Source organism: Lepidochelys olivacea (assembly GCF_965140295.1).
Source record: "Lepidochelys olivacea isolate rLepOli2 genome assembly, chromosome: 1".
NCBI classification, from domain to species: domain Eukaryota; kingdom Metazoa; phylum Chordata; order Testudines; family Cheloniidae; genus Lepidochelys; species Lepidochelys olivacea.
Window position 1 is genome coordinate 77,312,832 of NC_140411.1, and position 14,553 is coordinate 77,327,384.

Consider the following 14,553-nt stretch of genomic DNA (forward strand, 5'->3'; position numbering starts at 1 on the left):
TTACTTTAATGAGAACTAATTCCCTCTCCTTGTCTAACCGCTTGTCTAAAAGGGAAAGCCAGGACCCCTTTGAAGATAAGATCTTGACAGAAAAACATCACATTATATCTACTTCTCCTTTTAATAAAACCAAAGTTGAAAAAGTAACTGAATGTGCTGTGATGGTTCCACAGTCAAACCCCTCTGTGTTTCATGAAAACTGTTCTCATATCCCTTGTGCTCCTTATGAAGAGCTAGCCCTGGGTGCTTCCAATTCTGCAGCTCTGCAGTACACATTCTCAAGAACAGTACCTGAACTTACTACTGTATGTTTATACATTTGCTCCTACAACAGACTGATTTTTTCTTGTTCACTGACTGTGAACAGTTTCTAATGACTGGACAGGGCATAAATCCTTAATCTTTCCCATTTTCAAATGTTCTCAACTTTGTGATCAACAGAGTATTCACTATGAAAATCCTTTTTTTCACAGAGTTATCAGTCTTGTTGTCTGATAGAAAAATAAACATTTCACAGTCAGTAAAATCCAAAGCTGTGCAGAAAAAGTCACGGTTGCTTGATGACTACGATGCAGGCACCAGCTCTTCCAATATTTAGGGAAGCCATCTGCATAACAAAAAAGATTAAAATTAACAGAAAGTCTCGCAAGAAATGGCAGAAGTATTGTGGCACATATTATTCAGGAACTGTCAACATAGCAGCTGAACTACCAAAAGTATACAGAACTCACTGATACCGTAGTACTGTAATTTTCTAACTGCTTGCTTTTACCATACAGTACTTAGTTAAAAGTATAAGCAGGATAGGGATGAAGTATGGTTTTATGATTAGGCACTAGACTGTGACTCAACAGGTTGGGTTTGATTCTAGGCTTTGCCATTTATTTTCTATGTAATTTTGGGCAATTTTTTGTCTGTTTTGTTGTAAATTCTTTGGAGCAGGAATGATCTCTTGTTTGTACATTGTACAGAGCCCCAGATCTCATCTGGGAGCTATAGGTCCTACTATAATACAAATAATTCATTTTTTTAAAACTAGCATTTTGGGTTTAGGGGATAGCTCCCTTCTTGATTACTTTTGATTAACTGCTTTTCTCTTATTCTTGCATCGTATATAAAATATTTCATGAAATATTTTCCATGGAACTGACTTGCTTTCAATTGTTTTTGAAAGACATTTAACACAGTGTACCAATGTTTACATTTCCCCACAGCTATCACAAACTGGTATCTGCAATACCACTGTCCATTTATACTTAGGATAGAAAGTGATCGGGCTACTGCTGTGGTATTTCCAAAAGTTACGTTTTACTGGCAATAACTGCTAGATACATTGATGACTCATAGCTTCTGCTACTATGTGCTTGCCACAAATTCTTGTAATAACACTATTTTGTCTCAATGATTTAAATGTTGTGGCATTTTAGGGTAACACTTGAGAGTCCAGTTGAGGACTTGTTCTGCCAGCTAAATTTATGTAATATACAAACCCCAACATCATGAGTATTCCGTGATGGAATACGGTGCTATGCAATATGAGTAAGATGGCAGAATCAGCTTTATGACTAAATAGATAAAACAGACAAACAGCAGGAGAAAATAAGTGTTTTACAGATAGGGAACTGAGATACAGTGAGAATAAGTAAGTTGCCCAGGGTCACAGAGGAAGTATGTCACAGCCTAGAATTAAAGACAGACCTTTTGACTCTTAGTCCAGTACCTCAACAGAAAGACCATCTTATCTTTCTTGATCATGCACTTTAGATTAGTCTTTGACACTAGAATTTTAAGGGACAATAATTACCAGGAAAGACATAACTCTACGTTCACTCTGATGGAACTAAACAATAGATTCCAAGGCCAGAACGGACCATTGTGGTAATCTAGTCTGACCTCCTGTATAACACAGGCCAAATGATAAGAACTACAGATGAAGGGCAGAACTGAAAAATGAGGAGTAGAAAGTATTTCATGAGACTTTTAAATTATATTTAAAATCTAAAATCATTATTTAAACATATTTTAATAAGCATCCTGGCACCCACAAGGTACTGAGAAAGCTAAAAGATTACACTGCAGTAAGGATAAGGAAAATTACCTTTGTACATGATTTTCTATAACGTTACTATTGTACATAACCAAACTATTACAATTTTAATCTTGGGGAACTATTGGTGTTATCACTACTTTTTCTGAGTGGACAATGAAGAGCATTGTTATACGTATAGTGCAGTATATATATTCCAATTATTCCTGTGTGAAGTTCATAACTATTATAACTCTTCAAAGGCCACTAAGGGTGAAATTGAAAGATGAGACGCAAAGCCACAAAAAAGACCAGAATGTTAAAAGCTGAGGTGCTGATATAGGTCAAAATCTCATCCTTCCCTAAGGAAATATGCTTTGTACTGGAGTCCTAGAGTAGAACTGTGGAGCCTTAAAATTCCACCTCTCCTGCAAGATAAATTCCAATGAACACCATTGACTTCCTGTAGTAAAGTCTCCCTTCCTCTGGGGCTAGAACATGTGGTTCCAGAAATCCTTCCTAAGGCCTGGAGCCAGGATATGGAAAGCTGCCACTCAGTCATTCTGGGTTGCTTTTGCAGCATTTGGGCTGTAGTAGGAAGTGTGACTTACTGTGTACTTCGTGGCCATGTTACATGCAAATGGCTGAAGGCAGGATTTTTCCTTCAGACTTTAAGACATGTTGTTATGACAAAGCAAAACAATATGCAATTCAGAGATAATGCTGATTCTCTGTTCCTTTTTACAAGAACACAGTAAAATCTATTCTCACCTCATTAATTAAGGACCATATTCTACTCCTTTTCCTCACGTCTATTATACTCGGCAAGTAATCCCATTCAGTGGAAAGATACTACACAGGATGAGGAAAGGTGGTAGAATTAAGTCCTAATGGATTTATGCCTGACATTCCCAAGAGGATTAGTGGGAAGTACCCACATAAATCTTGTATCCATCTATGGGAAAATAAAAACCATTTGGTATTTAATTTTGCTTGTTGACAATAAGATTTATTTTTAATTACACTAAAGGACACCGAAATCCTAAAGTGTATAGTTCAATACTTTTTTTATAATCTTTTAAAATCCAGAGCTAGAGAAGTGTCTGTGTACTGATATATGCAGAGGCACACATATTTATCAGATTACTAGACTGTGCGATACTTTGCTCATGCTTTCCATAGCAACTTGTGATGGGGACTTTTAACCAGGAAAAAGAATTACCAAGATAACTATATCAACAGTCACATAAATTGATTGTCCTCGGGTAAAATTAACCCACAATGCAGCGGGTTGAAGCAAGACTTCTGCAATACCTGATTCATTTGGTGAGGCTGCATGGGATTGGGGTTGGGGGTGAGGGGGTGAGAACAGTTGCTAAGCCTTCCATATTCTGGATATTGTGGAGGAAGTCTCCAGTCAGATCCCAAGCAGGCAGGAGTCAGATGTATAAAAGTCATGGTTACTGGTTTCAAAACCATCTGGCACAAGTGTTCTTAACTTGATTCCTGTTCCCTAGGCAAGTATAATGGGGCTGTAGCTTGCTATTTCAACCCATAAACAGAATTAGTTGCTGTAGAAGGGTGGGGCTGCCACAGCAAGGCCTGTGGAAGATTAGGTGGTTCATTCATTGTTCCAGCACTGTCATAATGGCTACTCCAGAAAAACCTAAAAATCAGAGAGCTCTCTTATTCCTGACTTCTACAAAACCCAGTTGCTCATGCTTTTTATGGGGACTGGCACACCTTTATGCCTTTTAGAAAAAAATGTTTTTGCATGGGCCTGTCATATCACAGGATGCACAATCAATAAATCATACACTTGTGGTTTCATTAGCAATAAGTGATGACACAAAGAGACAGAGTGGTAAGAAACAGAGATTTTCAAAAATGTACTAGGAAGCCATTGCTATGTGTCTCCAAAATATTCCAGGCATTCCTAAACCACGCTAATCTATGTTCCTTCTGCCACATCTTAGTTCCACCCATCATACCACAGTTGTATATTCCACATGCCAAGTCACATTTTTTATATTTCAGCATTCAGCGAACTTCACAGTGTCCATTAAATGAAGGCTGTCATAAATATAAAGGGAAGGGTAAACACCTTTAAATCCCTCCTGACCAGAGGAAAAACCCTTTCACCTGTAAAGGTTTAAGAAGCTAAGATAACTTCACTGGCACCTGACCAAAATGACCAATGAGGAGACAAGATACTTTCAAGGCTGGTGGGGGGGGAGGAACAAAGGGTCCTCTCTGTCTGTGGGATGCTTTTGCTGGGACCAGAGCAGGAATGCAGGTCAGAACTCCCGTAAAGAGTTAGTAAGCAATCTAGTTAGATATGCGTTAGATTCTGTTTTGTTTAAATGGCTGATAAAATAAGCTGTGCTGAATGGAATGTATATTCCTGTTTTTGTGTCTTTTTGTAACTTAAGAGTTTGCCTAGAGGGATTCTCTATGTTTTGAATCTGATTACCCTGTAAGGTATTTACCATCCTGATTTTACAGAGGTGATTCTTTTACTTTTTCTTTAATTAAAATTCTTCTTTTAAGAACCTGATTGCTTTTTCATTGTTCTTAAGATCCAAGGGTTTGGGTCTGTGTTCACCTATGCAAATTGGTGAGGATTTTTATCAAGCCTTTCCCAGGAAAGGGGGTGTAGGGCTTGGGGGGATTTTGGGGGGAAAGACATTTCCAAGCGGGCTCTTTCCCTGTTATATTTGTTAGACACTTGGTGGTAGCACCAATAAAGTCCAGGGACAAAAGGTAAAATAGTCTGTACCTTGGGGAAGTTTTAACCTAAGCTGGTAAAAATAAGCTTAGGGGGCTTTTCATGAAGGTCCCCACATCTGTACCCTAGAGTTCAGAGTGGGGAAGGAACCTTGACAAAGGCAATGGAAGGAGAGAATAAATAGAAAACTCTACATGCTAAACAAAGTAAACAAACTGCTTTCCCAGCAAGAAATCTGCATGACATATTTGTCACCAAACGAAACAGCAGAGCCACTTTCAACAACTACAAATTCAATTTCAACCAATATACTGAAAATTCAGAATGAAAATAGCATTTCAATTGAAAATCAGACAGACTAAAAACGTTATTAAAAGCATAGCTAGATAATATTTTAGCAACTACTTTATCTGTCTCTTCTTGGTTTCATAAGAGAAACATTTTTCTTTTGTTTCTTCTGGGGAAACTCGTATCATAATAGTTGTTAAAATATTAGGAATAATTTTACAGCTATGGCAGCGTCAGCTACTTACTAATGTTAATGCATCGTGGAAAAAAATAAAATGAGTGTATAAGTACCTGCGTCCATTCATTAGTTTGAGGGTCATATGATTCCATAGTGTTCAGGTATGTCTGGCCATCATATCCACCCACTGCATATAATTTATCACCAAGAAGACAGACACCAACTGCATCTCGAGGCATACTCAAAGGAGCCACCATTGTCCAAGTATCAGTTTTTGGATCATATCTGAACAAGAAGAAAGGAAGCTGCAAGCTTAATGAAAACCTTGGTATTAGCTCATGTCCATCTTTACAAAAAATCTGTTCTCTTAAAAACTTGTATACAAGCTTCTTATCTGAACAATCTTTTCAGCAGCAGAAAAAAAAATATGTGCTAGATTCAGATACTTCTATGTTGAATGGTAATTTATTCTGTGATTGTCCTTGGAGATGAATGGACTATTTACAGAGTAAGGTGCTGTTTAACATGACTAAGAATGGCACAATCTGGCCCTATGTAAATAAAACCAAACTAGTTAAACTGTTCTTCTATGGTGTATTGGAAACTACTTTTCCTAAAATTAGATTGAACTCTACAGTAAGTTGATTAAAACCTGTCTAAGAACTCAAGACATGTTTCTTGCTGTATTGTGCCACTGTTACTCATGTTAAGTAGCACTACTCTGTACCGGTAATACCATTGAGATCTATGACCCTACTCACATGGTAAGATACTAATCAGTATGATTAAGGGTGTCAGAAGTGGTCCCTCAGTGTTTATTAAAAAGTGAAAATGTATTTTTGCAATATAAATGGGATTGCTGTGCAGAACCTATCAAATCAGTCACACAACACTGATTACATCAGAATATAGGGCAAATTCCAGCAGTCCTTTTGCTATACTGTTTGGAAAAAGAAAGAAAGAAAGAAAGATCTAATGTAAAAAAAAAATGTAAGTAGTCTCTATTCCAGTGTAATATGCCTGTTATTAGATTTTAAAGTGCTGGGTAAAATGTTCAAAAGTACCTAAGAATTTAGGAGCCTAAGTTGCACCAAAAGTCAATAAGAGCTAGGTTCATAATAAGTCACTTAGCCTCACAAAGATACTTAGATGTGATGCTTTTATCTTTTAGGTTCCTAGAAAATCACAGGAATACAGTGATTCACAGAGCCTGAGTGACAGGTTTCAGAGTGGTAGCCATGTTAGTCTGTATCAGCAAAAACAAGAAGTCCTTGTGGCACTTTAGAGACTAACAAATTTATTTGGGTATAAACTTTCGTGAGCTAGCTTAATCCCTTAATCTCATCAGGCAGATGAGGCAGAGGAGGACTTGAACTGGGTCTTCCACATACCAGGTGACTTCCATAACTATTGGGCTAGACATTATGAGAGAGAGCCGCTGCCACCACCCTGTTTTGTGTGAACTCACTTGAGGGGCCCAATCCAGTAGGCAGCCACTGAGCATGCCTACTGGATTAGGTCCCACATGCAAGTTAGGCAACTTATCTTTACCTGACTTGCAAATCATTGTGAAGCTTAGATGGGAGATAGGTGCCTGTACTCCTGAAGTGGGGCAGTGTGCACATGCCCAGAGTCAGACATACAGGCACCTAGGGAACCTTTTATTGAAAAAATCTTAGGTGCCGAATGAGTTTAGACACCTACAGAGTTCAATGGGAGTTTTGTGAATTGCAGTAGTGCCTAAATCTGGGACTCGGGCATCTAAGCACAGACTTAAGTGCCTAAGAACTTTTGTGAATCTAGGCCTTAGGCACTTCTGAAAACTGCATCCACTTTTATTATCTATGCCATTACTTTCATTTGGCCAGATGTTTCTTTCACTTGCCTTTAGTATGCTATGACAGACATTTTGGCACAGCCTGCTCACACCTGCTTTAATCAAATCTCCATTTTCTTCACAAAGGTTGTCAAAAGACACACTTGATTTTTTTTTAAATGAGATTTATCCAAATCTGATGACATCAGCTTTGATGCTAGGAAATGATATTAAATCCTAATCAGTAGAAACTGTGAATCAGACTTCCAATTTCAACTATCCCAATTCTGGTATGTATGTAAGGGCATTTCCCAATCAATCTGATAGTTCTGGAGAAAAACAAAAGCTATATTTCTTTGCATGTCTTTCCCAAATCTTCTGCAGCTGGAAGTAATACTGCATATTTATTAGTAGTAGTATTTTATTAGAGGTGTAATAAAAATACTCAGTATTTTTCAGTTACAAATTATATTATTTGGGGGTTATTTTGACCAATTTTTTAAATAGCATTTACTCCCAAATAGGTGATGTTCAGGATTTAGTTGGGGATTGGTCCTGCTTTGAGCAGGGGGTTGGAGTAGATGACCTCCTGAGGTCCCTTCCATCCCTGATATCCTATGATTCTATGATTCTATATAAGGCTGTTAAAAATATGAGCAAAAGCTCAGTAGCCTCTCTCCTTGCCCTAACCTTGAAAGCTTAAAATTTATTAGTTTCTATATTCAGGAATTTTTATTGCATCCCCTCTCACCCTGGAGCACATGCAGTTACTACAAAGATGAAATGTACAACTGTTTTTCACAGAAGATTGTAAGAAAATGTAAGCATTTTCCAGGCAATTACAAATAGGGAGCTCTTTTTTCAGTTGTGTTTTGTTGACAGAATTGAGTTCTAAGCATTCTATTTAGCCCCTGGTTGCCTGTTTATAAAACAAAACACAGTGATGTTATTTATATTTAGCTTGTCTGTTTTTTCAGCTACTCACCTTGACCCTTGCAATCAGAAAGAGAATACTGTATCATAGAGTCTATTAAAGTTTATTGCCCTCTGGGAAGTGAAGACACAATGCACGCTTGGTAAAGCTGGTTGTAAAATGAACATTAGCTAGAGGCATATGGTGCTTTTGGAGGAAAAGTCATACAGTCTTTGACAAAATCCATTCAGAATTAACATTTTTTGGCTTTACCATATGTGTATTTCCCCTTCCAGGTCTTCAGACATTATTGTAATCTGCACCCCCCTCTCCCCCCATAATTTACAACAATTAGGATAAAACTGGGAGTTATAATAGAATTCCTGGTCTTTAGTCAAAACATTCAGTCCTTTAAAAAAGATGGAGGAGGAAAAATGCATGATAGTAATATTTTAATTCTCAGCTAGACAGTACAAAAACCTGCTCACTTTACTTATCTGAGTAGTCCCAGTGAAGTCAATAGGATTAATAAAGTCAGTGATGTGTGTAGATGTTAGCCCTAACTATATGTTTAGGTTTAGAGACCAATTTAATCAAGGTGAAAGTAAAGACAATTAAATCTTTTAACACCCAATTAGGAGAACATTATTATGAACTGCAAAGCAGTTAAGAAGGCACTAAAACCCTGCTGTTAAAATATTTAAGAAAGATTTCACAAATTGCCATCTTTTAGGTACAGTATATGGGCTCTGGCACTATCTAAGTTACGTCCTTCTTTGAAAATATATTTAACTGAGGATGACAGTATAGATGGGAAGAAGATGTGGATGAAGCTTTTTTTTAAACAAGTGACAAAATCATCCAAAGCAGAGGGCTTGGAGGTAACGGAGTACTTCAACTACCCAGACATCTCTTGGGAAAATAATACAGCAGGGCATAGATTATTCAACAAATTCTTGGACTGCACTGGGACAACTTTTTTATTACAGAATGTGGAGAAAGCAACTACAGGAGAGGCTGCTCTAGATTTGATTCTGACAAACAGGGAGGAACTGGTTGAGGGTTTGAAGATGGAAGGAAGCTTGGGTGAAAGTGATCATGAAATGACAGAGCTCATGATTCTAAGGAAAGGTAGGAGGGAAAACAGCAAAATAAGGACTATGGCAGACTTTAGCAAACTCAGAAAATTGTTGGGTAAATGGGAAACAAACCTATGGGGAAAAGAGTTCAGGGGAGTTGGCAGTTTTTTAAAGAGACATTATTAAAGGCACAAGAGCAAACTATCCCAATGAGTGGGAAAGATAGGAAGTATGGTAAGAAACTACCCTTGCTTAACCAGGAGATCTTGAATGACCGATAACTCAAAAAAATAGTCATACCAAAAAAATCATGCATGTAGAACAAAACTAGATATGTTAAGGCACAAAATTAAATTAAACAAGATAAGGACATAAAGAACAACAAGAACACCTTTTACAAGTACATTAGAAGTAAGGGGAAAACCAAGGACAGAGTAGGCCCAATGCTCAATGAGGAAGGAAAGACAATAAAAGTAAACATAGCAATGGCTGAAGTGTTAAATGCCTTTTATTATTTCAGTTTTCATCAAAATGGTTACTAGTGCTCACATGACTAATATGGGGTAGGGTCTGAGGCTAAAATAGGGAAAGAACAAGTTAAGAATTACTTAGACAAGTTAGATGTCTTCCAGTTGAAAGGGCCTAACAAAATATATCCTAGAATATTTAAAGAATTGGCTGAAGAGATCTCTGAGCCACTAGCAATGATCTTTGAGAACTTATGGAGAATGGAAAAATACTCAAGGAATGGAAAAGGGCAAATATAGTACCCATTTATAAAAAGGAGTATAAGGACAATCCAGAAAATTACAGACCAGTCACCTTAACTTCAGTACCCAGAAAGAACAATGGAGCAAATAATCAATCAATTTGTAAGCACCTATAAGGTAAGCAACAGTTAACATGGATTTGTCAAGAAAAAAACAAGTCAAACCAACCTAATATCCTTGGGTAAGAAGCCTTGTGATGGGAGGAAGAAGTAGATGCAATATATTTGACTTTAGAAAGGCTCTTGATCCTGTCTCACATGACCTTCTCACAAGCAAACAAGAGATACATAGCCTAGATGAGCCTAATGTAAGATGGATGAGAAACTGTATTCAACGGGTAGTTATCAGTGGTTCAGTCAAGGTGGAAAGGCATAGTGAGTGAAATTCTTCAGGGATGTATCCTGGGTTTGGTTCTATTCAATGTCTTCATATGTGATTTGGATAATGGCATACAGAGTACACTTATGAAGTTTGTGGATGAGATCAAGGGGAGGGGATTCAAGCACCTTGGAGGACAAATTAGAATTCAAAATGCTCTTGACAAACTGAAGAAATGCTCTGAACTAAATAGGATGAAATTCAGTAAGGACAAATGCAATGTAATACACTTGGATCTGGGGGTTATAGTGGATCACAAACTAAATGTGAATCAACACTGTAATACTATTGCAAAAAAAGCGAAAATCATTCTGAGATGCAGAAGTGCTATAAACAAGACATGGGAAGGAATTCTTCCACTCTACTCAGCATTGATAAGGCCTCAACTGGAGTACTGTGTCCAGTTCTGAGCACCACACTTCGGGGAAGATGTGGACAAATTGGAAAAAGTCCAGATAATAAACAAAATTTATTAAAGGTCTGGAAAACATGACCTAAGAAAAGATTTTAAAATTGATTGTTTAGTCTAGAGACGAAAAGACTGCGGGAGACATGACAACAGGCTTCAAGTACATAAAAGCTTGTTACAAAGAAGTAGGTGATAAATTGTCATCCTTATCCATTGAGGACACGACAAGGAGCAATGGTTTTAAATTTCAGCAAGGGAGATTTAGGCTAGACATTAAGAAAAATGTCCTAACTGTAACGGTAGTTAAGCACTGGAACATATTATATAGGGAGGATGTAAAATCTCCATCATTGGTGTTTTTTAAGAAAAAGTTAGACAAACACATATCAGGAATGGTCTAGATAATACTTAATGCTGCTTCATGTGGGGGACTGGACTAGATGACCTATTGAGATCCCTCCCAGTCCTACATTTCTATGATTTTGTGATTCTATGTGTCGATGCCTTTGTGTCTACAAAAACCTAGAATCAAGTCTTGTTCAGGTTACATATGCAAATAAGTTTGGTGTATGAATATCAGTTTTTAGTCAATAAAAGTCCAGGACTACAAGAATGGAGATGTTTCAGAGTAGCAGCCGTGTTAGTCTGTATCCGCAAAAAGAAAAGGAGTACTTGTGGCACCTTAGAATTTGTTAGTCTATAAGGTCCCACAAATACTCCTTTTCTTTTTATGATTGGAGATGTTGCAGGTCACAGTTATGTGGAGAAGATTCTAGAATACCTGTTTACAATATGCCTGGCTCAAAGCAGTGCTCTAAATCCCTCACTTTCATGTGCACTAAATTAAGGCACAACTTTTTTTTTTGGTATGGGTTTATTTAACATAAACAGTACATGTATGTGAAATGACATAAAATACTATTATGTGCCCATTTTTTTAAAAAAAGGAAAAGTGAATTAAAATTAACAGAGATTAGGTTGTGTCATATTTCAACACAAAAAAGCAAGCAATACAATTTGTTTCCTTAACTTCTCTCATGATGCCTGGTTATTAGATAAGAGTAACATTTTATATAAAGTGCCAAATTCAAACCTTAGCTATATGCTTACGTTCCCATTGATTTCAGTGAGGGGAAAATTCAACCCAGAAACAAGGGAGTAATCAAAAATCATATGTGGCTGAAAAAGAAATGCATTTCACACTCTTCTTTTTTTTCAAATTCCAAAGTAACACTGCTCCCATATGACAACCAATACAGATGTTGGAAAAGCAAAAAGTGTTCTATCTGTTTCGCTCTCTATGTTTTATAATTCATGAGCCTCAGGTAAATCTAGGGTTTCATGTCCATGTCCACTCCTAAAGATTTTGATTAACCTTCTCCTTGGAAAGAAGTGGCAACTTTAACTCTGTATGTTCCCACTTTCCTCTTTAGTCCTCCCTTTTAGCATTATAACTTTTGCATACCTTTGATATGTTAATTTTCTTAATTTTTTTTTAATAATGGAACTAAAACCTCAATTAAATGTAGAAGCCTATCTGAAAATCACAGGCAGGATAGATCTTAATAGCTTCAATAGTGCCCTGGTGTCCTATTAAACTCTCTGGATTCACAGAATATTTCCTTGTGCAATGCAAAGTACAGGTTATATACTGTAAATACAGAGTCAGGCAATAACAGTCCTGCTGAAGGAACCACCATGGTGCAGTGTGCATCAGAATTACTTAAAGAGCTTTCTTTTATTACTTGCTTGATGATAATTTAAAAATTGCTAAATCTAGCTAAATCTAATTTGGTATTACAGGTTAGCTTACATGCTGAGCTCTTGTCTCTCCAATAAGAAAATATTTCTGCCTCAGCACAGAAGTTTCCAGTGGAAATGTGAACAGACCTTAGATCTGCTTCTCTGTTAGTGTGCTACTAATGAAACAAAACAACGCAAGTGTTGTTTTCTATAAGCCCACTTTTGTATGATAGTTGTTATGGTAATATATGATATTGATCTTACTCAAGTAGTTATATATGGTTAATAACATGTTTTTAGTTCATTTGTCATTTAGTAAAAAAAACCCAACAAACCTTAACTCTTAACTCTTACAATTTTTAGGATACAAATAATTGTAACCTGTCTTGCATTCCAAAACAGCACATGTAATTGTACACTAAATGGATACCTTTCTACATAGTCAAGCAGTCGGGAACAGTGGTTAGAAGCAGGAGCATCATGGCCTCCAACTGCATAGAGAAAGCCATCACATGTGGCCACACCTACGCCTCCTCTTCTCTTACACATCGGAGCACACATATTCCATTTATTTGTGTGAGGATCATAATACTCCATTGAACTCAAACACGAACTTCCATCGCGACCTCCGACTGAATATAACCTAAAAAAAAAAGCCAAAACACGGAAATTTCAGTGCAACAAGAACTTCAATTAGCAAAACTATAAACAGAGAGGCTTTGTTTGCTTTTCTCATCTGTTGTCTAAAATGAAAGGCTACAGAATATGTTTCATCAAATTTCAAGCTCACAAAAGTATAACACACTGGGAAATACGTTGATGTTAGTACTATTGTCAAATTCACATTCTTCTTTGTGTTCTGCCAACACTCAGTGGAATGGTAGTTATTTTCTGACTAGTCATTTGGGAATAGGTGGTTTAATTCTCAGATCAAAATGCATACTACTTTATTCTGCCTCATGAGCCAGAAATCTCAGGATAACTTACTTCTCATACGATTTCCAAACCACAGAAGCAGGGTTGCTGCACAGTTGCCCACCATAAGTGGAGGGAAGGTTAAAAAAAGCAAGGAAAAGTGTAGGTGCTCAGTCACTCTAGGTAATCTGAGTCAAATAAGAACCTGGATAAACAGAGCAATGGGTGAAAATGGGTGCAGATGAGGACAGAAATAATCTGTACAAATTTTAGAATTGCAGTTTTAGAACATAAATGGATGGAAAATGGATTTTTGAAATCATAGAAAAATATATTATACAAGCTACTGTGTATAATTTAGAAGAGGAAAAAGCAAATTATCCCATCAGAAAGCAGAAGCAATATCACCATCTTCCCATACACAGTCTATCCACAATTTTCTTGGCTATCCTCCTGTTCTCTGCCCTTGAATTCTAGTCTCAAAGGGCTCCAGAATAGGATTCCCTTCATCCAGCCTTCACATACGCCCATACCATATCAGCCTCCTCTCTTGTGGCTTCTCTCTGATGCAGCAAACCTTGGTATCATTCCTCATTCCATACATGGCCCAGCAATGGTCTTCTCAAGTGCCTCTCTTTGGTCTCTGATTCTAACAGAAGAGCTCGTCTTACCATAGTTTTGTGTCATTGTCCCGTAAGTAGTTTCTGCATTTGTTGATCATAAATCACTCCACTTATCTTGTACCAGACTTCCCCACAGTCAGCAGCCTTCCCTGAAGTTTACTGTTGATTTGTCCATTTGTCACTAACTTGCCCCTCAGGAACTTAAACACAGAAACATGATTTAGGAACTGACCCTAATTGTTGATATTCAACTGTCTTGGTTCCACGGGAGTCCCCATGTGACTTCTGTCTTTTCTTTGCTCATTTTGAGACCATAGTTTGTTAGTTCCCTGTTCCAGGCATGACTTGTCTGAACCAAGTATTCCTCACTATCAGCCATTAGCACAACATTGTCTACAAAATTTAACTCTGTACCATCTTCCATTTGGAATTGCTTGCTTATGAAGCCCATCACAATTATGAATAGTAATGGATAAGCACTGATCCTTGATGGAGCCCAACCTTCACCTCAAAACCCTCCATTGCACCTAAGGGCATCCGTACCTTTGTGATGAAACCATCATCATCTGGACAAGGTCCTCCAGTACCCCACAGAATTGCAGTGGAGGCCTCAGCAGTCACTGAGGTACTTTGTCAAATGTTTTCTCCAAATTGAGGAAAGCTTCTTTTCCATCAACTGTTTATTGA

At 37.4% G+C, this 14,553-nt stretch overlaps 1 protein-coding gene across 1 annotated transcript in view; it reads right to left on the reverse strand.

The window, feature by feature from the left end:
* Positions 1–502: 502 nt before the first annotated feature.
* KLHL1 (kelch like family member 1) overlaps positions 503–14,553 on the reverse strand; it is a gene marked incomplete at its 5' end in the record, with an annotated part of 430,814 nt that continues 416,763 nt past the window's right edge. The window contains 3 exons of the mRNA XM_084617931.1: positions 503–607; positions 5,334–5,505; positions 12,759–12,971. Coding sequence (XP_084474057.1) covers positions 548–607; positions 5,334–5,505; positions 12,759–12,971 — 445 coding nt within the window. The 3' untranslated portion in view covers positions 503–547. The remainder of the gene's footprint in view (positions 608–5,333; positions 5,506–12,758; positions 12,972–14,553) is intronic.